Source organism: Zeus faber (genome assembly GCF_960531495.2).
Source record: "Zeus faber genome assembly, chromosome: 1".
NCBI lineage: Eukaryota > Metazoa > Chordata > Actinopteri > Zeiformes > Zeidae > Zeus > Zeus faber.
In genome coordinates this window covers 35,450,792-35,475,051 of record NC_137193.1, presented here as the reverse complement: position 1 = coordinate 35,475,051, position 24,260 = coordinate 35,450,792, and the positions used below count along the sequence as shown (strand labels likewise).

Below are 24,260 nucleotides of genomic sequence, written 5' to 3'. Positions count from 1 at the left end.
TGAAAAGCTTACTTGTACGAAGCAGAAATGAACCTTGTTGCACAATGTAGTCTTATTGTTGGAGCCGTTTATGTTTATAAAGAAAAATAAACTCAATAACACCCTCCAGAGGTCACTTGGGCAGCAAAGCCCATTTGCCTGCAAATGGAGCTGATTACTAACACCTCTGCAGGAAACCTGGAAATGTCCCGCTACGCACTGGAATTCACACACGTCTCCGACACAGTCTCACTGGTGAAAGGAATTTAAGAGGCTATTTACCACTGAATAAAGTGTTGTCGAATATCAAAGGCAGACCTAAGGAATTCATAAAAGTGAATTAATATATATCAATATATTCTATTCTAACATGCGTGTCCAATCCACCCTGTCTGAAAAGGGCCTGTTTCAGTGGGAGGAGCCACACTTCCGAGGCCCCGAGTTCTGTGAGCCAATGGGATTTGAGCATGACTTCCAGGTTCCGCTTTATTTATTCTGTAAACATTCACTGATTTCACCTTATCAGTCCACCAAAATCTGTTTTTCAACAAATTTCAAGCAAGAAGTAAGCAATCCAGTTGCTGAATCCTCGCTCATATTTGACATACAAGGCCTCATTTAAAAGTTTGTTCCGACTTTCACCGCGGCGTCCCAAGCAGCGCGGCGCTTGGAGCACTGCAGGATACGGCGGGGCTCGGGGCTTTTTTGTTACAAGTAAGAAACAACGGCAGATTATTTTTTAAATACTTACGTTTCCTTCGTCTGCAGTTTTGTCACAGACAGTGGGTATTAATTTGTCTTTCTTTGAAAAGATTTGTGCTGGTCTGTGCAGCCAACAACGAAGCAGTTCCCATGATTAGCTCTTAGCTTCGATGCTAGCTGTAGGTGGAGTTACTCAGATGGGGGGTGGTTTGAATTCTCGTGTCTCAGTGCTACGTAGTACTGAGACACAAATCTGAATGGCTGGTTTCATCACGTTTTCTGAAATAGACAAACAATAGCTGGCTTGTCTTATTTCACAGTTTGTCTGTTAGTAGGACAATCAGCGACCCAAATGTATGTGCATAAGCACTGAAAAAGTGAGTTTTTCATAATAGATCCCCTGAAAATATGGCAGCAAGTAATTAAGTGCATCCCTGATATTATCAAACGTATTTATTTGTAAGTATATGTATGTTTGTCTGTATATGTGTGTATGTATTTTTAACGATGTTATGGGGAGGTCCACTGTACACAGCCTCCAGAGTATGTGCTGTTTCAATATAAACCACTCTGTATCATGAAACAATACATCTAGAATACCAATAAATTATTCAGCGACAAAAAATGTTTTAACCGTGATTCTGTTCTGCTCTTCTTATCAGATGAGCTTCCGTCTCCATGAAGCTTTGGCACCTCTAAGGTTCCTTCAATGCAGTTTCAAAAGAGGAACAGCCATGACCTTCAAAATAAGGCCTTCAATCATTATTTTGCTCTTGCAGACGCAAATCCTCATGGCTGTGTCACTTGGAATGATGATCTATTTTATCTCAACTTAGAATCTAGGATCCATCTTATCTTAATTGAGAATCTAGGATCTATCATATCTTAACTTAGGATCTAGGATCTTTCTTATCTTAACTGAGAATCTAGGATTCATCTTATCTTACCTTAACTTAGGATCCATCTTAACATAGGATCTAACAGGATCTGAGGATTCCACATGAGGAGGTAAAGAAGAAAGAAGGGAACAGGAAGTTGTTTTTCTAATGGAGGAACCTTCACACTGGAAGGAAGGAACCATAAGGAAAGAAAGAACCAAAAGGAAGGAATTAGAAGGAAGGTAGGTAGAAAGGAAGGAAGCTCTCCAGTTGCTCCCAGTGCCACTGCTCAGGATATTTCAGTTCTTTACAGTGGGTTTCATACGTTTCATACTGAGTTTCTAGCAAAGTCTTTTCTCTCGTCTTCTCTCTCTAAACTCTTCACTCTTTTGTGTAGACTAAATGGATCATGTTTCATCGCTGTGACACTAAAGGCCGATTTATGGTCGTGCATCAAAACACCATCCGAGCTATGCCGGAGGTGTTTCCGGTCCTTCGACACAGAGATCAGGAGCTAACATGACCTCTCCAGAAATCAAACTGCACGTAGGGCGACACAGTGCCGCGAGCTGTGATGGCGGCTGGCTTTCGGCCAGTACAGATTTCCACCACGATGATTCCTCTGCATTTCCACATTCGTCTTGGTAGCGAAATTACAATGTTAAACTTTTTTTTTAAAATAACACGAACATTACTCTTAAGATAAAAAGATTGAGAACTCATGGCGGGAATTATCAAATATCAAATATCATTGTGTTAAACATGACAGAACAAAGATGTACAATAATAGTAAAACAATGTACAATAATATGTACAATAATAGTTATAAGATGTACAATAATAGTAAAACGATGTACAATAATATGTACAATAATAGTTATAAGATGTACAATAATAGTAATAAGATGTGCAATAATAGTAATAAGATGTACAATAATAGTAATACAATGTACAATAATAATAATAATAATAATAAGAAGAAGAAGACATTCAATAATAATAATAAGATGTACAATAATAGTAATAAGATGTTCAATAATATGTGCAAATATAGCTGCAGGCAGCAATGTGTTAGATAAGTATTACAGTTCTCTGGATTCTGTGCAATTTAGCACAAGTTACAATTTTTCGATTTTTCTGACCACCCAATGTTCTTAAATTTTCGGTAAGTTTGTAAAGTTTGGACGATAATACTTATGAAAGGTTCCCATTGTTATTTGGGAAAAGAACTGGAAAAAATGTTTGCTTCATTGGTTTAATCTGCCAATAATGGCAGAGGGTTGTTCCTTCTGCTGGTACGAACAAAATGTCATCAAAGTGCTGTTCTAATACTTCCTGCACAATATCAATTTGACATCCTTATACCACTTCTTATGTATTCTCAAATACGCCAAGGCCGACTTTCGGCATCTGGAACAATAACAAAAACAAACTTTGTGGGGGAGGGGATGGCTTACACACAGTTCCGATCACAACGATATTTTCTCCAAACAAAGCAAATAAAAACTCTAGATATATTTAATTTTCTCTGTTTCTATCAGATTGCAGATTGCTCCTGAAACAATCCCGCCCGCTTTCTCACAGCCCTGTGGTAACTGTCAGGTGGTTGGGAACCTCTGCACTGGAGGACATTCCGTGGTAATGCTCGGCATTATTTCCCACTTTCATCACCACATCACTAGGATTACTGGACATTCTGGTCAAAGACGCATTTTCCCTTGTACACACAGTCAAACGCTGGAGGAGAGGGAAACGCGCCGGTGCGCTCGTGCGTCTCTGCCGACGCGGATTTTACACAGTTACCGGGAACATTTCTCTTTTATGTGCGTTCACTGTGCAACAAACTGTATGAACTTATATTGAACTTCATTCATCATCACATATGGATTGATTTGGTAAGCCAGTTTATATGTATAATCTATAATCAATTATTTATTAAAGAAAAAATACATAATCGAAGTGCAGAAGTTACTACTGCTGGCCCATTTTTGGGTAAACTGAATATGAGTAATCTAACATGTCACTGTTTATAACACAGGGCGTTTATCCCTGGTATATATATAATTGTTGTAATTCTTGTAATTGGCAGATTTGAACAATTTGTACAAGTATATTGAAAAATATTATACAGAACATAAAATACATAAATAAACAGATCAAATATAATATTGTAACTTTTTACTTGTAGGTCAGTAAGTTACACAGTAAATGTGTCCTTCTACATGGTCTGGACATGACCTATTACAGATATTTCAACATACACAGACACTTCAGACTTATGGCAAGGGGGGCATTTATTATGAAAGGTAGGCAAATTAAATTAATGTTTTAATAGACACAAATCTCAAAATTATTGGTTAGATCAGTGTATTCAGGATTTTACTTCTAAACATTACTTCTTTGTGACATTTGTGACACAAAACAATTAGTGCAGCATTTTACTAAAATGCATTTTCACATTCAACCAGAAGCTTCTGCTTTAATGGACGGAAGATGAAAGTTATCACTTCATGATTTGGTCTTTTCCTAATTTGAGACAAATGTCATGAAATAAATACTGACCGCTGGGTTAAGGATTTGGGGCTGTCTGAACACTCAAGGGCGCTTCAGCACAGCATGAATTTAAACGTCCTATCAACCTTTACTAAAGCTTTCCTTACGCATTACTATATAATTCAGCATTTGTATTGGATCTGTCCTGTTAACATGTGAGCGTGCACGCCAACGTGTTGAAAGCAGGAAGCATGAACACTGATCGTCCTTCACAGCAAAACAGGGAAATAGGATTTGAAAAGTGGCTCCAAAATGGAAATAAATTAGAGATGAACGCTCAACCCCCAATGCAACCAAGAATCTGTTAGAAAACAGAATAAAACCACATGTAGTGAGAACTCCAAACAGCAGGGGGCGCTGCCCGATACCAGCTGTGATGACAGCACGTCGATGACATGACCAGGAAGGGTTGGGCTCCCAGGAGGACGACGAGCAGTGCCACCTTCAGGCTGTTTGGATGAAGGTCAGGAACATTCGCGTAAAATCAAGATGAGGCTCATCATCAAATCCAGAATATTGATAAGGAATATTATCATATTATATTACATATTCTGTATCAATATTAGATATTTAGCTTGGGGGGAAATGGATCCTTCAAACATGTTATTCTGGTCCAACATCAAATTAAGGATTTACAGTAAGTTTTATCTCATTTCTTCAGTTGTACAATAAATAATCATCCTGAATGAAAGCAGCAGAATGTAGAAATATCTGAAACCTCTGACTTCATGCGCAAACTGCCCTGGACCAAACTGGACCACGCTGGACTGGACAGAGATTAACTGAACTGGACTGGACCGAGCTGAACCGGAGCAAAACTGGACTGAGCTGAACTGGACCAATCTGGAACGGACTGGACAGAGCTGAACTGGAGCAAAACTGGACTGAGCTGAACTGAAGTGCACCGGACCAAGCTGAACGGGAGTGAGCTAAAATGGGCTTTGCTAGACCGAGCTGAACTGGACTAAGCTGGACTGGACTCAACTAGACCGAGCTGGACTGGACTGAACTTGACTGAGCAGATTCAGTTTAACTGGTCGTTATGGTGGATTTTAGGCATCCCCCCCCCCCAAGGTCCAGATCCTCTGTCAGTGAAGTTGGTCCAAACCGTCGACTGAGCCTCCACCTGCCCGAGCCCCAGGTGGAGGTGACGGCACCCCCTGCGGTCAGAACTCCACTTTGCAGGCGGGGAAGGAGTCGTCCTGCATGGCCACGGTGCTGTTGCTGCCCAGCACCGTCAGCTCCAGCTCTTTCTGCCGCCTGTGCGTCTCCTGGTACCACTGGTGCATCACCAGGGACTCGAAGGTGGGGATCAGGGTCACCTGGAGAAAAGGAACATTTAGTGTCACCTGGAGAGGAGTTCCAGAAAAGGACAGAGAACCCTTACCGGGAGGAGACGAGGCCTGGACGCAAAAAGACAGTTCAACTACAAATCACAGGGGGGATCGTCCGCCCGCTTCAAACCAGAACAAAGGTCCACTCAGAACCAAGATCCAATCAGATTCAAGGTCTTATGCGTCCACTTTTTGAGTAGCACATTGAAACTGGTGCTTCTAGATTTCTGATGACAAGAAGACAGAAATGCTGATAACAACAATTCGACTCGTATCATAATCAAAGAGTAAAGTGTAAAAATGTAGTGATATAGTGTAGTTATGTTACATAGTATAGTAATATATAACATAGTACAGTAGTATAGTGATATAGTGACGTAATCAGGGCGTGGTCGAGCCGCTGGAAGGGTGTGAGGAAGTCAGGTGGCTAGGCTGGCTTGTCTTTCAGTAAGGGAGAGCCTGAGAGAACACGTGCTGTCTGGACAAGTGGCTCCTGAACAGGAACGTGAATGACAGAGCTGTGCTGGATAGAAGGGTCCTTGCTGTAGAACCTGGTCGGCTGCCTGGCCAGGATGCAGGTGGGGCAGACGGTGGTCCTGCAGCAGCAGACCCAGACGCTCCTTGCCAAGGCTTGGACGCAGGAAGGGGAGCGGGAAGCCCTCCCGGAGCTGCTGCGGGACCACCCGGAGTCGCACACAGCGGAGATCCCCCGCCCCGAGCAGGAATATAAATCTGCGCCAACGCGTCCGGAGAGAAAAAAAAACCCCGTTGGTTTTGTCCACGCAGCATTTGGGTACGTTAGCATTAGCTGCATGCTAGCAGGCTCTTACGGCTCCTCCACCTGGCCTGCGGAGGGAGGGGGCACCGGAGAGCAGCGAGTCCCCCAGCCAGACAGCGGTTCCTTGAGGTGAGCAACAGGACACACAGGACTGGCTTCCTCAGAACATTTAAACATGGCAGTTACTCCAATGTAAATGTTTACATATATATATTATATATATATTATTACACGGTTAACACGATTGGGCATGGTTTCAGTGTCTTCGGTGGCGTCTCAGAGCAGAGAGTACTGGCTATTTTTTCAGGATTTTGAAACCTAATTTTATATACTTAGACTTACTTAGATAATAGATTTTTTTAATCATTGAAATTTGGCTTGATGGTTAATAACACATTTTTCTGTGGTGTGACAAACTCTGAACTCAATTTTATTTTAATTTTAATTTATTTATTTTTAATTGTATTTATTTATTTTCAAAATTGTAATAGTAAAATTTAGTACGGGGCAGCGGCTGGATTATGCACGGTTACAAAGCGCTGATCAGAGCGATCCTTTCTGCCAACAAAGCAAATAAATACTTTATATGTATTTAATTTACTGTTTTCTGCTGGTGCTCCGCTGCCGAGCAGATCAGAGATTGCAACTGAAAAAATCCCACCCAGATTCTCACGGCCCGGTGGCAAATGCCCTGCGGCCCCGACATGGTCTGCAAGCCGGTGTTTGGGAACCACTGCAGGTGGTGCTCGTGCGACTCCGCTGATGATGACTTTGCACACAGTTACCGAGAATATTGCTCTCTAATGTGTGTTTGAATGTTATTTTTTTTAAATATTTGAATTCTATTCGAATTTCGTTCCTGCAGCACTACCATGATCCAGCAAAGCCTGATTCGCCCGGGGCTTTGGTGAAGGTGTCACGATGAACATTTGCTCAGTTCAATGTTCAAATATAGAAACTTTAATAAAATATCATTTTCTCAAACTGATTTGAAAATGTTGCACTTGTTGACAAAATATCGGTCAAAACATTGATAATCAGCTAGGAATCTCCAAAATCAAGATCGGTGTCACAAAAAAAAACCTCTAACCTCACCCCTGTTAACACCAATGCTGTTCTTGTACATACTAGTTCTGCAATAAAAATTGGCACTTTTTAATATTCAATCTCTTAAAAATAGGTCCTCCAATGTTAATGATCTAATATCTAAAGAAAATCTAGACTGCATATTTCTAACAGAAACATGGTTAAAAGACACTGGCCCAGCAGTCCTTATTGAACGCTCTCCACCCTGCCATAGTTTCTCAGATTATATAAGACAGGGGAAAATTGGTGGAGGGACAGTTACAATCTGTGCTGACACTCTTGACTGCAGGGACACTTCTTTCTGAGATTTTAGCTCTTTTGAGCATCATGCCATTGTTTTAAAATGTGAATTCGATATTCAGGTACTCCTCACTTAACGACTGGGTTCTGTTCCTCGGACTAGGTCTTTAAGCGAATGGGCTGATAGGCGACGACCTGTGTATTTTTCACAGTAAGGGGGTGTGGCGATTGCGAATGCTAGTGTAGTGAATACTGACAGACTGCGGGAACGAGACTTAGAATGGTGATGTGCGATGAGATGCTTGACGCTGAGACGCAGCGCGCACGCCCAGGTATTGTATGCAGCACTGAATACAGACTTGTCAGAGAGCTGGTCGTGAGTCCGAACGATCGTTCAATAGGTAGGTCGTTAAGTGCGGAATACCTGTACTTTCTATTACTGTGTATAGACCACCAAAGCTACCATGGGTCTTTTTTATAGATGATTTTTCAGAACTATTGTCAATCGTCTGTACAAACTACGATTCTATTATAATTGTGGGTGGTTTTAATGTACATTTACATTTACATTTAGTCATTTAGCAGACGCTTTTATCCAAAGCGACTTACAAGGAGAATAACATTCAAGCTACATTGCGACAGAGATTAGTGTAACAACAACATTAGTGTAACAATAAATACTGCAAGGTGGTGCTAAGTAATTGTAGGTTAGGAGAGGAGGTACTCTCTGAAGAGCTGGGTCTTCAAGTGCTTCTTAAAGACAGAGAGGGAGGTCCCCGCTCAATGTACACATTGATACTACAACAGACTCTAAAGCTCTGGAGTTGACGCAGCTTCTTGACTCCATGGACTACTGTATAAGCAGCATGGAAATGGACCAACTCCCAATAAGGGTCATACAGTGGAATTAATCATAAGTAAGGGTCTAATGGTTGCTATATCCTTTGTTGATGACCTAGAACTTTCTGACCATAACTGTATTTTCTTCTCCATAACGATGCCTAAGATTCATTGCACTCCCAAGCAGGCTGTTAAGAAACATTATATTACCTCTGAAATAACCAGATCTTAATGAATCATTTTAATAGCATCCCTGAGCCTATTCCACCCTCCTCCTGTGATGACTTAGTAAACAATCTTAACAGTAAACTTGTGGCAACTTTTGATGCCGTAGCACCAGCCAAGCTCAAAACGTAAAAACCTTTTTACCAACGCAAACCACTCTGGATACAAGCATATCTTACGCAAATATATGTTATGAACAAGTAAATCTTATACTACAAAAGAAAGCCTTTGAAGAATGTCCATTATGATATCTTTTAACAGCATCTTGCAACCTTTAACAAGGCAATCAGAGATTCCAGACAAGCTCATTTGTCTCAGATTATTGCTATAAGGCAGAAAAATCTGAGAACTCTTTTTTTCTACTAGTCTCACAAACCCAGCCACTAAAATACACTCTGACCTCATCACTACCGTACTTCAAAATTTGAATAGTTTGCTACTTACTTAAGAGATAAAACAACATCAATCAGACTAGGTATAAGCCATGATGGGGAGCTCAGGAGGTAGAGCTGGTCGTCTAGTAATCCAAAGGTTGCTGGTTTGATCCCAGGCTCCTCCTGCTAGCATGCTGTAGTGTCCTTGAGCAAGACACTTAACCCCTAATTGCTCCTGATGGCTGCGTCCGTCGGTGTTTGAACAATTGTAAGTCGCTTTGGATAAAAGCGTCTGCTAAATGACTAAATGTAAATGTAAATGTAATGATAGTTCTACTAATATATGTAATGTTCCTTTACTGTCGTTTACTGCCTCTGATACCACCATGAGCACCTATGCTATGGTTGACTGTGAGATGCTCAGAAGTGAAGTAATGCACCTTAAACCATCTACCTGCCCATTTAATCCTATCCCCACCACCCTTTTGAAAGCGTTTTATATATATATAACTTTTCTTTTTATTTCTGTATTTATTTTCCTTACATTTCTTATTTTCTTAATTGCCATATTGTAATCTGTCTATTCTGTATAAAGTTTGATTGTATTTGATTAGTACAGTTATATAGTAGTCATATATTATAGTGATATAGTAGTCATATAGTATAGTGATATAGTAGTAATATAGTGTATTAATATAGTATAGTCATATATTTTAGTCATACAGTATAGTGATAAAGTGTAGTCATATAGTATAGTGATATAGTATAGTGATATAGCGTAGTCATATAGTGTAGTCAGAGTATATTCATATAGTATATTCATATAGTATAGTAATATAGCAGTAATATAGTATATTAATATAGTATAGTAGGTCTGTACCTGACTTGGTCACCGACACCTGGTATTAAACGGGCCCCGGGGCTAAATTATTAAAGACTGTAGTATCGATAAGCTCTGCTGTACTGGTTCTGTTATCAGGATTGGAGAAATGAAGACAATAGATTAGTCCGTGTCTAGACGCTGACGATTCACACAAAAATATATTTATGATTCCCCTCATTTATAATTCCTCATTGAAATGTTATCCCTGTGCATTTTTGTAAGCTTCTATTTGTTTTATTCTGTTATTGTAATCCGTACTGACTGTAAAAAACGAACAAAAGACTGCTAAACTTGAAGAATCTAAGTCGACTGACAGGTTTCCGACTGATGATTCCACTCGTTGACTTTCAGGGGGCAGCCCTAAAGTATAGTCATATAGTGTAGTAATAGAGAAGTAATACCGTAGTAATAATCTAGGCTTTGTGCTTTCTTTCAAGATAATCTAACTAACCAACTATTGTGCACATCAGAAGGTACTGAAGGAAATAATTCATCAGTTTAACCCTTAAGCTATAAACAGGGGACTTAAAAACTCATAAAGTACACTGAACCATATGACCAGCAGGGCCTCCCAACCCCTCAATGACCACTTCATAAAGCCTTATATGAACTTAATTCAAGGTAAAACACTGCTAGCAGCAGACCTGGAGTTGTGGCCAGGCGGTTTTGCCCTCCAGCAAGGCGTCTAGGATGCTTCTTAAGACCTGCTCCTTCCCAGGATCCTCTCCACTGATGATGTAGCAGGACGAGCGCAGCCGCTGGAAGAACTGCACATCGACGGTGGTGAAGGCGGCGCCAGAGGGCAGGTAGGCCAGGTCCAGGTAGACCACAGAGCCACTGCAGGCCCCAGAGCTGCTTCTGGAACCTGAGAAACAGAGACGGAGTGGAACCCTCAGCCCTAACACTGCACGCTAATGCTGAGCTTGAACCTGGACCTCTGATGAGATCTGACAAGAAATAAGTAGTATTTGTAATAGTATTCATTTCTTATCCAGCGCAACAGATGTTGACTATAGAGCTGCAACTTGGCTAGGTAGCATAGCGGTTTCAGACTTTCAGACTAGCCTGACAGGAGCAAAGTGCTCACAAATCAACCTTCAAAATGACTTTTGTATAATCAGCTTCACAGATAAACTGATTTCACTGAACAGATATTTCCATTTGTTTTATAGCCAAGTTCCGCTAAAAGTTGTGTTGGATTGGCTTCCAATATTTCTGTATTTAATAATTCTCCACCATGCTCTATGTCCATTCTGATTTCTGCCTACCTGTGGACACCGGCTTCGCTGCAGCCGGGGTGGATCCAGTCCCTGTGCTCCAGGTGGAAGGCCTGGTGTCCAGGTTGGACGTAGTCTTCAACAGCCCAGAACCGCTGCCAGCCTTCATCCTTTCTGACTGGCCTGAAGAGAAGCCAGACGCCCCCTTGTGGGGAATGGCAGAGGCTTTCTTAGTTTTAGCAGCTGTGCTCTTTGGGTTCTTGGATGAAGCCTCTGCATCTGTATCCGCCATGCAGGCTCCAGGCTGGGGTGGCAAGGGGGGCAGGTCCTTAACTGGGGCTGGGGGAGGGTCCTGAGAGGAATGCTGCCCCGCCAGGGGAGAGAAGTTAGGACTGGGATGATCATGTGGCTTTTGGGGAAGGAAAAAACTACCAGAGTCTTCATCAGAGTCATTGTCCAGACTAATTGAAGGACAGTCCTCTGTTGCGGGAGGAACATCAGAGTCTGTAGGGAGCGAGTCACTGACCGATGGAGTCTCCTGGCTGTTACCTTGGGAGTGGTGGCTGCTGATGGAAGCTTCTTGAGGGGTAGATGAAGCTAAGCCAGGGCTGACATACAGTTGATGGTTCCCTGGTGATCTGGGGTGTTGAAACTCACAGGGGGAGACAAGACACAGATCTACATCATGAGGAATATCTTGGACATCTGTTATTCCATGGATGTGTTTCTCTACACCATCTCTAGGACACATGTTGTGGGAGGTTTGCAGAGATAAATTCATTCCCGTTCTTGAGTCTGAATCAGTCAAATGTCCATTGGAACGGGGTTGGTCGGAGTGTGGGGAGCTGAGCTCAAAGGACAGGGAGACACCCCCCCCCAGGCAGCTTAGTTCAGAACTCTTACAAGACCCTCCCTGATGGTAGTCTTCGAAGCCCAGACTGGGTATTCTGGCCCCAAGACTGCTGTCGTCACCTAAACTTTGAATTTCCTCTGCAGAGGATTGATGGAAAGGCGTGTGACCTGCACTATTAGGAGCAGAGTCTGCAAGAGAAAGCAGCTCCACAGATCTTTCATCAGAGTTACCACAATCATCTGGTCCAGTCTTTAAGGCTCCTTCGAGCAACCTGTATTCAGTTGGAGTAAGATCAAAGTTAACACTGTGCTCACTTTTAACAGTTTTGGCTAGAGGGGAGGTGGCCTCAAAGGCTTTCTCTGGTTGTGGGAGAAGATCCAAACAGCGGAGCTTCTCCGTACCTTCCTCTACTTGGTGATTCTGATCGGTTGTTACCACCACAGGGGTCTTCGGGGTTTGACCAACATTCTTGTTGTCATTCTCTAATCCGAGGGTTTTAAATTCTGATGACAGGTCCTCAGGGGTGGACATCTTGGAATGGTGAGGGCTCTGACTATCCTTCTCCTTCAAACCTGCTTTGGCTTTTGTCCCTTTTTTTGAAACATCTTTCTTAAGAAGGCCATCTTTCTTTACACTTCCATTCTTAGTTAACACTTTTTTTGCTTCAATGTTTGCCGTTAACACCGTGTTTGTACTTCCACCTACAGTTTTCTTGACTTCCTTTACAGTTAACCTGGTGGTTTTCTTCTCCTCTGTTTTCTTCTCCTCTTTCATCTTGCTCTCTTTCTTTGGGTCACCTTTAACATCTTTCTTTGGCTTTGCACTTTGAGGTTCCTTCTTTAAGGATTCTTTAGCCCTCTCTGCAAAATCCTCTCTCTTTTTCTCACCATTCTCCTCTTTCTTGATGCCAACAGGGACTTTCTCATTCTTCTTCTTCACTTCCCTTTTCTCATCTTTCAGCGGGTCTTTCTTAGGAGCGAGTTTCTCAGATGGTTTTGGTGGCCTTAGCTTGGCTTCAACTAGCAGCTTAGACTTTTCATCCCTGTCCTTCCCCTCTTTAGAAGCAGAATCTCCAGCTGCCTTTGGCTTTGCTTTGACATCCTGCTTCTTTACCTCTCCTCTTGCCGCTTTGTCCTTCAGCAAGGCACTACTGGGTCTGGACTCTTTTGGCTGCGACTTCAGACTTTCCCGACTCTCCGCTCGTTTTGGTTGTTTGTCATTTTTAGATTCTTCTAGATCCCTCATACACACCACTGGCTCTTTTAGAAATTCTAGATGCTTTAGTTTTTCAAGTCCCTCCAAAATCTTGGCCTGTGGGGTGCAGCCAGGGAAAAGCACTCGGACAATCTTCTCATGAGGACTGGAAGGATGCCAGACCAGTAGGGCACAAATAGAAACTAGACACTGTAGGGGAAGGTCTGAGCTCTTTGTATTTGGTGTATTTCTTGGCCAGATCTGCATCAAAGCCTCGAGATCTTTACTGTCTTTAACTGGATTCAGAGTGTACAGCTCTAGTCTACCTACTCCCATCTTCTGGAACAGGATAAGGGGTTCAATAGTTGGTCCACTGGATCGACTGAGTGCTTCAGGTTTGATTGTCAACTTTTCCAAAATCTGAAGTGATAGTGCTGCCTGGTCAGAGCTGCGTAGCTCACTGGAATCTCTTTTGAGAGCCTTAAGTCTTTCTGGGGCATTTAAGAAAACAACCCCAATTTCTGGAGAAATTAGATTTTTCATCCAGTCTGTGGAAGCATTTTCTCCTGCCGAGTGATCTTCCTCCAGCTCTGCTGCTTTCCTCAGCAGGAGACTGTTGAATCCTGGTAGATTGTCAACACCAATATGGGTAAGTAGTACAGAGTCGATTCTGTCAAGATGACGAACCAGCTTCCAGAAACAGGAGCGAGAATCAGCGCCGCCATTAACCAACATGTTAAAGCCATTAACAGCAAAGAAGGCAGAGTCTCCTCTTCCGCCGGGGAAGACGTAGCAGCAAGCGCGGGACAGTTTGAGGAATCCCACGGTGCTGGGAGGCTCCAGAAGCTGAAAGGGTGATTCAGGCTCCAGTGACTCAGAGAGGTATTCTGTGAACTCCTGCAGACCTTCCATTTGTGGCAGGACTAATGAAGGGTTCGTTTTGATCTCGAGAAAGTCCTTCAGGCTGTGTGTTTCCAAGACAAAGTCCTTCCAAAGTCCAGAGTTGGGACAGCTCAGTGTGAGGCAGGCCTTAACAGATGTCTCAAACGAGCTCAACAGCTTTGAAATCTATTAAAACACACAGAAAAATAACATTTCATAGGTCAGAATACTTTAAGGGAAAAGTAACTTCATGTTTGTTAAAGTTTTCTGCTCACCTCATTATCGGTAAATATTTGGATAAGGTCATTGATGGAGAAGCAGCCTCTCTGTAAAACAATGTCTCCCGATTCCTCAGTGCACTGGCCAACCAGGACCAGGAGCTTGTGAGCCGAAACATCAGACACAAGCCGACGGACCTGTAGAGGAAATGCATTTTAAAATCATCTTTTATTTATGCACTGTGACGTAAGATGAAGAACATATAATTGAGATGAGCTTATTGTACCTTCTGGACTAGGGCTGCGACGGTATGAAATCTTTTTACTGTGGTGAAGAGCAACGTATAACCACGGTACTGCAGTTTACCAATGGGGGGCGGTCAGACTGTATCTAGATAGTCAGTGTTTGTTTGTGAATCTCACCTCTGAGCAGACAAACTGTCGGTCGGCGTTCAGCACCACCTGGCTGTCCAGCACATCTCCTACGTGTTGTAGAGTCCTTTGGCCTGGAACCAGAGGGAGCGGTCAGTAAGACTCAATCTGAAACACTTATCTGAAGCAGAAGCCGGTAGGAAAACAGGGTCAGTGGATTAATTTGGAAAGTGTGAAGCAGGAGCATCATCTGGAGAGGGTTGAAGAAAATGGAGACCAGGTGAAGGTTCTCTGAGAGGAACCTATGATGAGAACTCCACAAAAACCTCTGTCAGTGAAGATGCACGTTATCAGAGGTGACCAGCGACACTCAAGCATTTTGTCAGGTTGTAGCTCAATAAAATTAGATCAGATGTGATACGATTAGATAAGGTAAAATAAGGAGCTATGAGCCAGTTCTTCAGTGTTTGGCATTGTCGAAAGCAGGTGCTAGAGGCTGATCCAGGTCCTGTTTGAAAAGAAAGCGTTGGAACGTTGTTAAACTGAGTCAAAGAAAAGGGACTGGAGAGATTGCAGATGTTTTCAGAGATGACAGTCTGAGTTTTCATGAAGTTCACAGTTTCCCTTGTAAAGTGATTTAGGAGAAAGTAAGTATCCAGTATCTGAAGCAGGGACCAGTAGACCGGGGAGCAAAAGACCAGTAGACCAGGGACCAAAATAATCTGAGATCAGGATTTGTTTGAAGCAGCTGAAAGGTTCATTCAAAGGATGAGAAGAAAACATCAGCTGGAAGGAAACTCCATGGTCACATCACCTGCCGAGGTTCTATCTATCCATCCATCCATCCATCCATCACAGCCTGGGGTTCTATTTATCAATCTATCCATCCATCTATCACAGCCTGAGGTTCTATTTATCAAATTATCTATTAGTGTATATCATCCTGAGGTTCTCTCCTTCAGTGTAGGAACAACGTGTTGTTTGGCTTCCATTATGCAGGACAGGGAAGCCAGTCTTCTTCTCCAAGCATGCAAATCCATTTCGAATCTTTTTTAAATTTTCATACTGATTTTGTGTGTCAGACAGGAAGTAAACATAGGCACTGAGAGCGTGGTGTCGGCAGGCTGAACACAGCATGAGGAACATCATGCCTCTATCATTAGTAATGCCGCAATACTGGAACTTGTACTTCCTGTAGACCAGGGGTCTCAAACTCGCGGCCCGCGGGCCAATTGAGGCCCGGGGGACGATATTTTGTGGCCCCCTACTTGACATCAAAGTGTTAGTGCAGCCCGTGTGTTTTTCTCACACGCACCTTTTTGCCGAGTCGTTGCCCTGGGCGTTTTTTTTTTTTTTTTTTATCACTTATGGGCTACCATAGCTCAGGCTTGTGACAGCTTCGGGTGGTGTTTGTTGACAAGTTAGCCAACGCATTAGTCACTTGGTTGAAACGTGATTCCGGAGTGACACTAAGTGGAAGGAAAATATATCCTGTCACCCAGTGCAAGGTACAGAGGACTTAGGAAATGGGCAGACTCAACAAGAGTAATCAGTGACCTAATAAGGACAGCATAGTGTTGCAATAGGAAAGGGAAAATAAGTTGTACTTTTCTTTGGAATACTTGAAACCCTTTCTTTGTGGAATACTTGATGCGGCCCAGCCTCACCCAGACTCTACCTCCAGCGGCCCCCAAATAAGTTGAGTTTGAGACCCCTGCTGTAGACTAACCGCTACTGCCCATCCTGGACATACTAGTTAGCACAGTCTACTAGTTAGTATAGTGCTACTAGTAAGTACAGTGCTACTAGTTAGTATGGTGCTTCTTCATGTTAATCAGGGTATACAGATATATACATATGTGTTATTTCATATCTCATTTGACTTTGTATCTTTGGGACTGCACTGTTTCTGTCACACCTGAATTTCCCTCCAGGGGTTAATAAGGTGTTGTCTCATCTTATCTTATTAATTTAATGTTTAACTCAAAGTGGGCATTCATCTTTGCAGGAATTCAAAACACTAAGGTTTTGGTCTGCATTGAGGAGCTGGGTGTCTGAGGCTTCTGATGAGGCTCCTCAGGGTTCCTCAGACAGAATGTTGTTTGTGTCGCTGGTCAGCTGAGCCGCACGCCAAAGCCACAACCAGTCAAATGATGTTTGGCCAAGCAGCAGATTCACACCGGCTCATGGAACAGGGAAACGCACTACGTCTCTAGTACTACTCCAGTACCGAAGGAAGAGGACTAGATAGTATTTTATTAATACCACCTTAAGAGTTTTATCTTTCTGGATAGAAGGGCTGACTTTTCAGCTCTTCTATCTCAGAGACATTCTGTTCGGTACATTACATGGCAGAGGTCAGATGCCAGAGGTCGCATGGCAGAGATCAGGGTTTCACTGTTTCTCACATGGTTTGTTAGGTGGTGTAGATGTGGGTCTGTTACCTGGAAGCTCCTCTGAGAAGAAGGCTGAGTGTCGGGACACAAAGTGTTTGAGCTGCTGGTCCAGATCACAGAGGTTAAGATCCACATCCCATGACCGGATCCCTAAGAGACACGTTAGGTGGGTTAAGAAGACAAGGTTATACACATATGATATGACCACCTGGGGTCATATAGCCACAACATTAAAACCACCACTCATCAAAAATATTGTGAAGCTTCCCCTCGTGTCATCAAATCAGCTCTGACCGGTCGACGCATGGACTCCACAAGACCTGAAGTCTGAAGGTGTCCTGTGGTATCTGGCACCAAGACATTAGCAGCAGATCCTTTAAGTCCTGTAAGTTGTGAGTTAAGGCCTCCATGAATCGGGCTTGTTGTTCCAGCACATCCCACAGATCCTAGATCGGATACGACCCTAACCCCAGCCATCCACATAATGTAGAATAAAACGTGATTCATCAGACCAGGTCACCTTCTTCCATTGCGCCATGGTCCAGTTCTGAAGCTCATGTGTCCATTGTAGGCGCTTTCAGCGTGTCCATACGCAGCAAACTGTGATGCACTGTGTGTGCTAAAACCTTTCTATCATAACCAGCATTAACTTTTTCAGCAATTTGTGCTCCAGTAGCTATTCTATGGGATCAGACCAGACAGGCTAGACTTTGCTTTCCACGTGCATCGATGAGTCCATAGGCGCCCATGACCCTTTCCCTGGTTCACCGGTTGTCCTTCCTTAGACAGCTTTTGGTAGCTACTGCATACCCGGAACACCCCACAAGACCTGCCATTTTGGAGATGCTCGTCAAGCCATTACAATTTGGCACTTGTCAAAGTCGCTCAGATCCTTGTCCATTTTTCCTGCTCCCAACATGTTAACTTCAAGAACTGACTGTTCACTTGCTACCTAATATATCCCATCACTTGACAGGTGACAGTGTAACGAGATGAGCAATGTTATTCACTTTACCTGACTGTGGATTTAGTCTTGTGGCCGATCGGTGTATGTATGTATGTATATATATATATATATACAGATACTCCACACTTAACGACCGAGTTCCATTCCTACAACCAGGTCATTAAGCAAATTGGTTGATAAGTGAGGACCCGTGTTACTTTACGGTAAGGGGGCGTGGTGATTGCCAACGCTTGTGTAGTGAATACTGACAGATTGTGGGAACGAGACAGACTGAGAACGGTGATGTGCGATGAGATGCCTGACACCGAGCACACCACGGTATTGTGCGCAGCGTACAAAACTGACTGGTCAGAGAGCTGGTTGTAAGTCCTCAAACAGGTAGGTCATTAAGTGAGGAGTACCTGTATATATACTGTATATACAGAAATATATATATATATATATATATATATATATATATATAAACACACACACACACACACACACACACACTTAATCAACAGCGTCAACAGTTTAATCAGCGATATATGGATTATATATGGTTTATTTCAAGCTAAAAATCAGAAAACTAGCTGCAGCGGAGCCGCCCTTATTATTTGGTTCGATGCAGCAGATGCAGCTGCATGGCATTGCACCTGCGTGGCGTTGCAGCTGCGTGGTGTTGCAGCGTGCACTGAGGGTCTGTACCCAGAGTTGCAGTGACTCGTCCATGTTTTCCGACCTGACGCACCGCAGCTGAGCTGAAGTAAGCTCTGTGTATTATTAATGTCCTGCAGAGCCTCCACCCAAAACATGCTCCCATTCCTATAAATCGATGTGTAAAACACACTATTCAGGTACAAATTAGACCTGAAAGTCAGTGATGTTCATCAGCCCGAGAGAGGAAACTATTAGTATCATAAAAGGTCTATCAGTCAAACATTATATTAGCAGGATGTAGGGCCATAACAACATAATATTACATACAGTACATAATACTACTGGACTGACTTGATGACATGTGTATCTAAATATTGTATCACCGGTGATGTAATGATACTTTTTCAGACATTTACATTATATTATCAGGTAGCATTACCCTAACCAAAATCAGAATATTATTCATATTCATCAAATATTTATTTAGCATTAGCTAAATAAATATTTCACTAAATCACTAAGATTTGGCTAAAAACCTAACTTGTTATGTGTCTCTTGAATAAACTGCAGTTAACTAGACAGCTGAGCAGTTCACTAGACAGCTGAGCAGTTCACTAGACAGCCAAGAACTGATGAGTTAGTTCCGCTTAGCCAGTTACTTTAAGCAGAATCCTTCATTTAAACCTGGAAACAATTCAAGTAAATGCAGTCACCATCACAGACGTCTGGTTAACCATAACTAGTGGTAACTAGTAACTAGTACGGCTACTGCCATGACTACAACAACAAGAACTGCCTCTTTATTTATAGCAGTATTAGTTTTGCCAGTAGTAATACTACCGTAATTACTAGCCTCCTACTAACATAACAAGACCACTATAACCAGCAGTCTGGTAGCTTTATAACCAGAATGTTTAGCTTCTCTAACCACAACTAACCCCTCTAGCAGTCAGAACTTTATAAATACTTTATAACTAACAGTTTAAACCTCCCATAACTACTTTGTAACTTTGTTCCCAGAAGCTTACGAACCTCTCGAGAAGGCTGAACTTTAAAACTACTTTATAACCAGCAGGGTTAACCTCTCAAACCACAACTAACATATCTAGCAGTCTATATTTATATTCAGGCGGTTATAATGGAAATACTAGCAGTCTGAATTTATCATTTATAACTCCATAACTAGCAGGTTTAACCTTTCTAACCAGAACAAACCCCTCTAGCAGCCTTACCATCGCAATAACTTTATAGTTCTTTATAGTTCTATAGTCTATAGTCCTCTCTAGCCAGGATTAACCTTTTTAATATTCTTACTTTATAATCGTATAACTAGCAGTCTTAACTTTACAACTATTTTTTTTAACTAGCAGGTTAAACCTCTCTAACCAGGACTAACCTCTCTAGCAGTCTGAACTTTACAACTACTTTTAACCAGCAGGTTAAACCTCCCTAGCAGTCTGGACTTCATAACCACTTCATAACTATCAGGTTAAACCTCTCTAGTAGTCTGAACCGTTACTTTATAATCGTATAACTAGCAGTCTTAACTTCATAACTACTTTATTACCAGCAGATTAAACCTCTCTAACCAGAACTAACCTCTCTCCACCTCCGCCACGACCTGCTCGGCGCCCTGGCCCGGTTCTCCCACCACTACCAGCAGGGAGTGCCGCTCCGGGCTGAAGCCGGGATGCGCCATTAGCTGCTCGGAGCTTCCACACTCTGCGGCCGCCATGATGGAGGCACGACTGACGTCACCGGACACGCCCCCCCCCTCTCTACGTAAGGCGGGAAACTCTGTCGAGTGGCAGGTTCAACAGCCAATCAGAGAGCAGAGAGGAGGGGCTGGGACCGGGAGGAAGCCTTTGTACGTTTGAGAGAAATAAAAGTTCTGGAAATAAAATGGAAAATATGAGATTTGAATTTGTGTATTTTTCATGGACGCTGCCTGAAAAACATTACCTGTTTTATAAAGAGCCATGCTGCTCTGAATCATTTTACCCCCAGGTGGTCAAATATATCACATTCTTCCTACATTTTTACAAATGTATACTTCATCATACTACGTAGATTTTGGTTTCGATTTCAGAATTACATTTTCTATGAATTTATATCTACATCTATAATACCATGATTATATTATTATTATTTCTATTATTTTTATTTATTAATTAATATTTATACTATGGTGGTATCAGTAGGCCCTTCTTCGACGATATTTATACAGTACTTCAGTCTTGTACAAAAGTGATGTTTTATTCAAATTATTATTTAAAAAAAATGTTGTATTTCGATTTTGTGAAAGAAGGGGTTTCCCTTTTAAAATGAAAAGTAGGACATTCCTAAACCGTAACCTGGTTGTAGTCATATATCATATTTTGTAGAAAGCCACGCCATAGGTAGCGGTGGTGGAGGACGGGTTGCGGAAGGTTTAAATTACATTACATTACATTACATTTAGCAAACGCTTTTTAAATTATTGTATATTGCTATGCCCGGTTATGACTTACTATCTGACTGATTCAACTACACTGATTTGGGATTACGGACGTCTGGACTTAATAGTTGTCGGAGTGGGTATTGTGGGGAACAGTTTGTAGGGATATGGACCGACGGGATGTACAGGTCCGGAACGATGTTCTTACACTGCTCCTTACAAACTCTGACAGGGTGGGAGGGAGGGAGATGGATGGTGGCAGCAACAGCATGGACTTTAGTGAGGAAGATGAGAGGAGGGAGAGTGAGTGGGAAGAGGTAGTGAGAGGGAGTAGAGCCATGAAGGCATGAAGCCGCAAGAGAAACAATAAGGATGGCGCTCACACAGGTGGGACGGAGATAGAGGGGAGAGGGGGACAGCCCATTGTTCCAAACCCCAATAGTCGATGTCATAGTTAGCGATGGTCATGTTTAGGTATGAGGTTAAGGTTAGGGTGTTGTCCATGTCCGATAGATTTTTCGGACTATTGGGATTTCGGAATATTTGGCTGTCAGAACATGGCATGGCACCAAGGAGAGAGGATGAGGAGAAGGACCCGCAGGCAGAATTGTTAAATGCAGTGGTAAGATTTGAGGGAGAGGGGGGAGTAAAGAAAGTTGAGCCGCTGAAGCTAACCACAATCATTAGAGGACAAGTTGGAGAAGTGAAGCATGCAAGAGTTTTGGGATATGGTACACTGAAGTGCTGGTGGAGAAAGCAAAGAAAGTGCCCAAAGGAAAGAGAAGGTGCGCTGGGTGTGGTGGGGGAACATCAATATGGAAAATGTGGAGAGGGAGTAAAACCAAAGGGCTGTCATTGTGGAGGTAACCACAGTGTTGCTTATTGGGGTTGAGAAGTAATGAAACAAGAGGTAGGAAATGGATCCTTGAAAAAGCTAATTGTGAGAAGTTTCTAGAATAAAGTGATAGATATTTAAGTCAGATTCGCGATTAGCCAGAGCAAAATAAAGCAAGGCACGTTATTGGCTTCATTAGAATCCATTCCTAAAAGTAAGGGCAGGACAAAAAGAAAATAGTGTCATGGTGGGATGATAAGTGTAACGAAGCAGTGAGAAATAGAAATAAGGCGTTTCAGTTAGTTAAAAGAGCTCATACTTTTCAACATATGATTCAGTACAAGCAAGCCCCGGCAGTAGTAAGGAGGACAATCAGACAGGCCAAAAGGACACACTGGAGAAAGTACTGTGATACAATGGGAAACCCGACGCAGCTCGGTGAGGTGTGGGGGATGATAAAAAAAAGACGGGCGAGGACAGGAGGGAATGGAGTAACCAGGTTTTGACCCAGGTAAATGAGACTGGGGTAACAAGGAAAAGGCAGAGTTAATGGGAAACACTTTTGTGATGGTTGCATAGCTCCAATAATATGTTTCAAGAAGGAAGAAGAGGCAGAGATAATAGCAAATCTGAATACATGGAGGCTTCACGTAGAAAAGATAATATTGATGATGAGCAAAATATCCCTTTCAGCATGGGAGAGTTAAGAAGGGTACAAGATAAAACAGAAAAGACTGCATCTGGTAAAGATGAAATAAGTTATAGCATGCTCAAACATGTAAGTGGAGGAAGTCTGGAGAAATTATTGCTGCGGTAGAAGAAGATGTAGGGAAGAATGCCAGGGAGCTGGAAGAAGGCAACATCATTTCAATAAGGAAACCTTGAGAAGAAGCCAGCAGGTCTGGAAACTACAGACCGGTTACCTTGACATCACACATCTGTAAAGTAATGAAATATATGATAAATGAGAGGTTAATGTACTTCTTGGAGAAAAAAAAAAGAGGTACATATGGTGGCAACATACCAAAGCAGATTCATGAAAGGAAAGAACACTATGGATCCAGTGCTGTGATATAAGGAAAGCTCAGGTAAATACTGTTAAGAAGCAGTGGTGTTTTTTGAGGCTGAAAATGCAGATGATATGTTATGGAAAGAGGGGATTCTAATTAAACTGCACTTATTGGGAGTTGGAGGGAAAATTTTTAATTGGGTTATGGGCTTTTTAGATTGAAGCACTCTTTAGGTGAAAATTAGGTCAGAAAATAGGGTGATAGAGTTTTCACGCCAATATGCTGTATAAAATGGGACACCTCAGGGGAGTGTAATAAGTCCAACTTTATTTTCCATTATGATAAATGATATATTGTATATATTCTAGAAGATGTGGGGAGATCACTGCTTGCAGATGAAGGGGCTGTGTGGAAAAGAGGGAGACATGTTGAACACTAAATGCAAGATGGAATTAAACAAGTTGAAAGGTACGGAACAAAATGTGGAGTTGAATTCTCAGTGGAAAAAACAAAAGCTATGTTCTTCACAAGAAAGAAAATTAGGGAAGGTAATTTGAAACTGTATGGAAATCATTTGGCAAAATCTGTTTGCAGACCTGGATGTTATGCAAGCTTGGGCACCAAGAGTGTGTTTAGGAGCAGTTAAAACTTCCCCAGTGTGTGCACTCCAAGTCGAAGCAGGTGAAATGCCAGGCTGGTTGCGTCAGAAACAACTGGTAGCCAATTATCCAACAAAAAGAGTGCTACAGACATGCTGGGAGAAGGAGAGGACACCAAAAAAACAAGCGTTGGCTGGACAGGAGACCAAATGGCAAAAGATATGGGAGTCTATAATAAAGAGTTTGGCAAAACTGTGATGTGGCCTGTTAGACCTGTCTGGGAACCAGAAATTCCGATCGGGAATTGAGAGGCGGGGGTCTGCAGGTGCTTTGCCTCGGTACCAGGTGGACATTCACAAGAGAAAATCGACTTGCTATCTCAAGATTCAAGATTCAAGATTCAAGATTTTTATTTGTCACATACATATACATACTTTCATACATATATGCAGTGAAATGTATGAAAAACCGTATCTGACGGTATCTGTCGTCGTGTACACCGTTGAATTGTTTTCCATACTGATGGCATGAGAATGCAGATGACATGGAATGGAGCAACAAAATATTAATATGTAGTGATTCTGCATCAGCCCTCGCAAGTAAGTTAAGACAGGTACAGCAAGAAATCAGGATCTGCTTTATGAAATCTCGTCTACCCACTTAAGAATAGCTAGACACGGGAAAAATGTCACATTCAAGTGGGTTCCAGCACATTTAGGTATCCCAAGAAATGAGAGAGCAGACTAATAGACATGAGAAGCAGTCAAAA

The 24,260-nt window shown here is 42.3% G+C and overlaps 1 protein-coding gene across 1 annotated transcript; it reads right to left on the bottom strand.

Moving 5' to 3' along the window:
- Nucleotides 1–3,572: 3,572 nt before the first annotated feature.
- On the bottom strand, nt 3,573–20,348 carry map1sa (microtubule-associated protein 1Sa). The gene is made up of 7 exons (XM_080016091.1): nt 20,210–20,348; nt 17,053–17,154; nt 14,660–14,742; nt 14,294–14,434; nt 11,141–14,204; nt 10,517–10,737; nt 3,573–5,434 (listed from the first exon to the last, which is right to left on the bottom strand). Exons 1-7 carry the CDS (start codon nt 20,343–20,345, stop codon nt 5,279–5,281), a joined length of 3,903 nt encoding a protein of 1,300 aa, XP_079872217.1. The 5' UTR covers nt 20,346–20,348; the 3' UTR covers nt 3,573–5,278.
- Nucleotides 20,349–24,260: the final 3,912 nt, after the last annotated feature.

What these genes read in the sequence shown, in the direction of transcription:
- map1sa (XM_080016091.1), bottom strand. Translation starts at nt 20,345, where the DNA reads ATGGCGGCCGCAGAGTGTGGAAGCTCCGAGCAGCTAATGGCGCATCCC. An exon ending in CTTCTCAGAGGAGCTTCCAG is followed by an intron (nt 14,743 to 17,052) that starts GTAACAGACCCA and finishes CTCTGGTTCCAG; the next exon opens with GCCAAAGGACTCTACAACAC. An exon ending in CCGCCTGGCCACAACTCCAG is followed by an intron (nt 5,435 to 10,516) that starts GTCTGCTGCTAG and finishes CCTTTTCTCCAG; the next exon opens with GTGACCCTGATCCCCACCTT.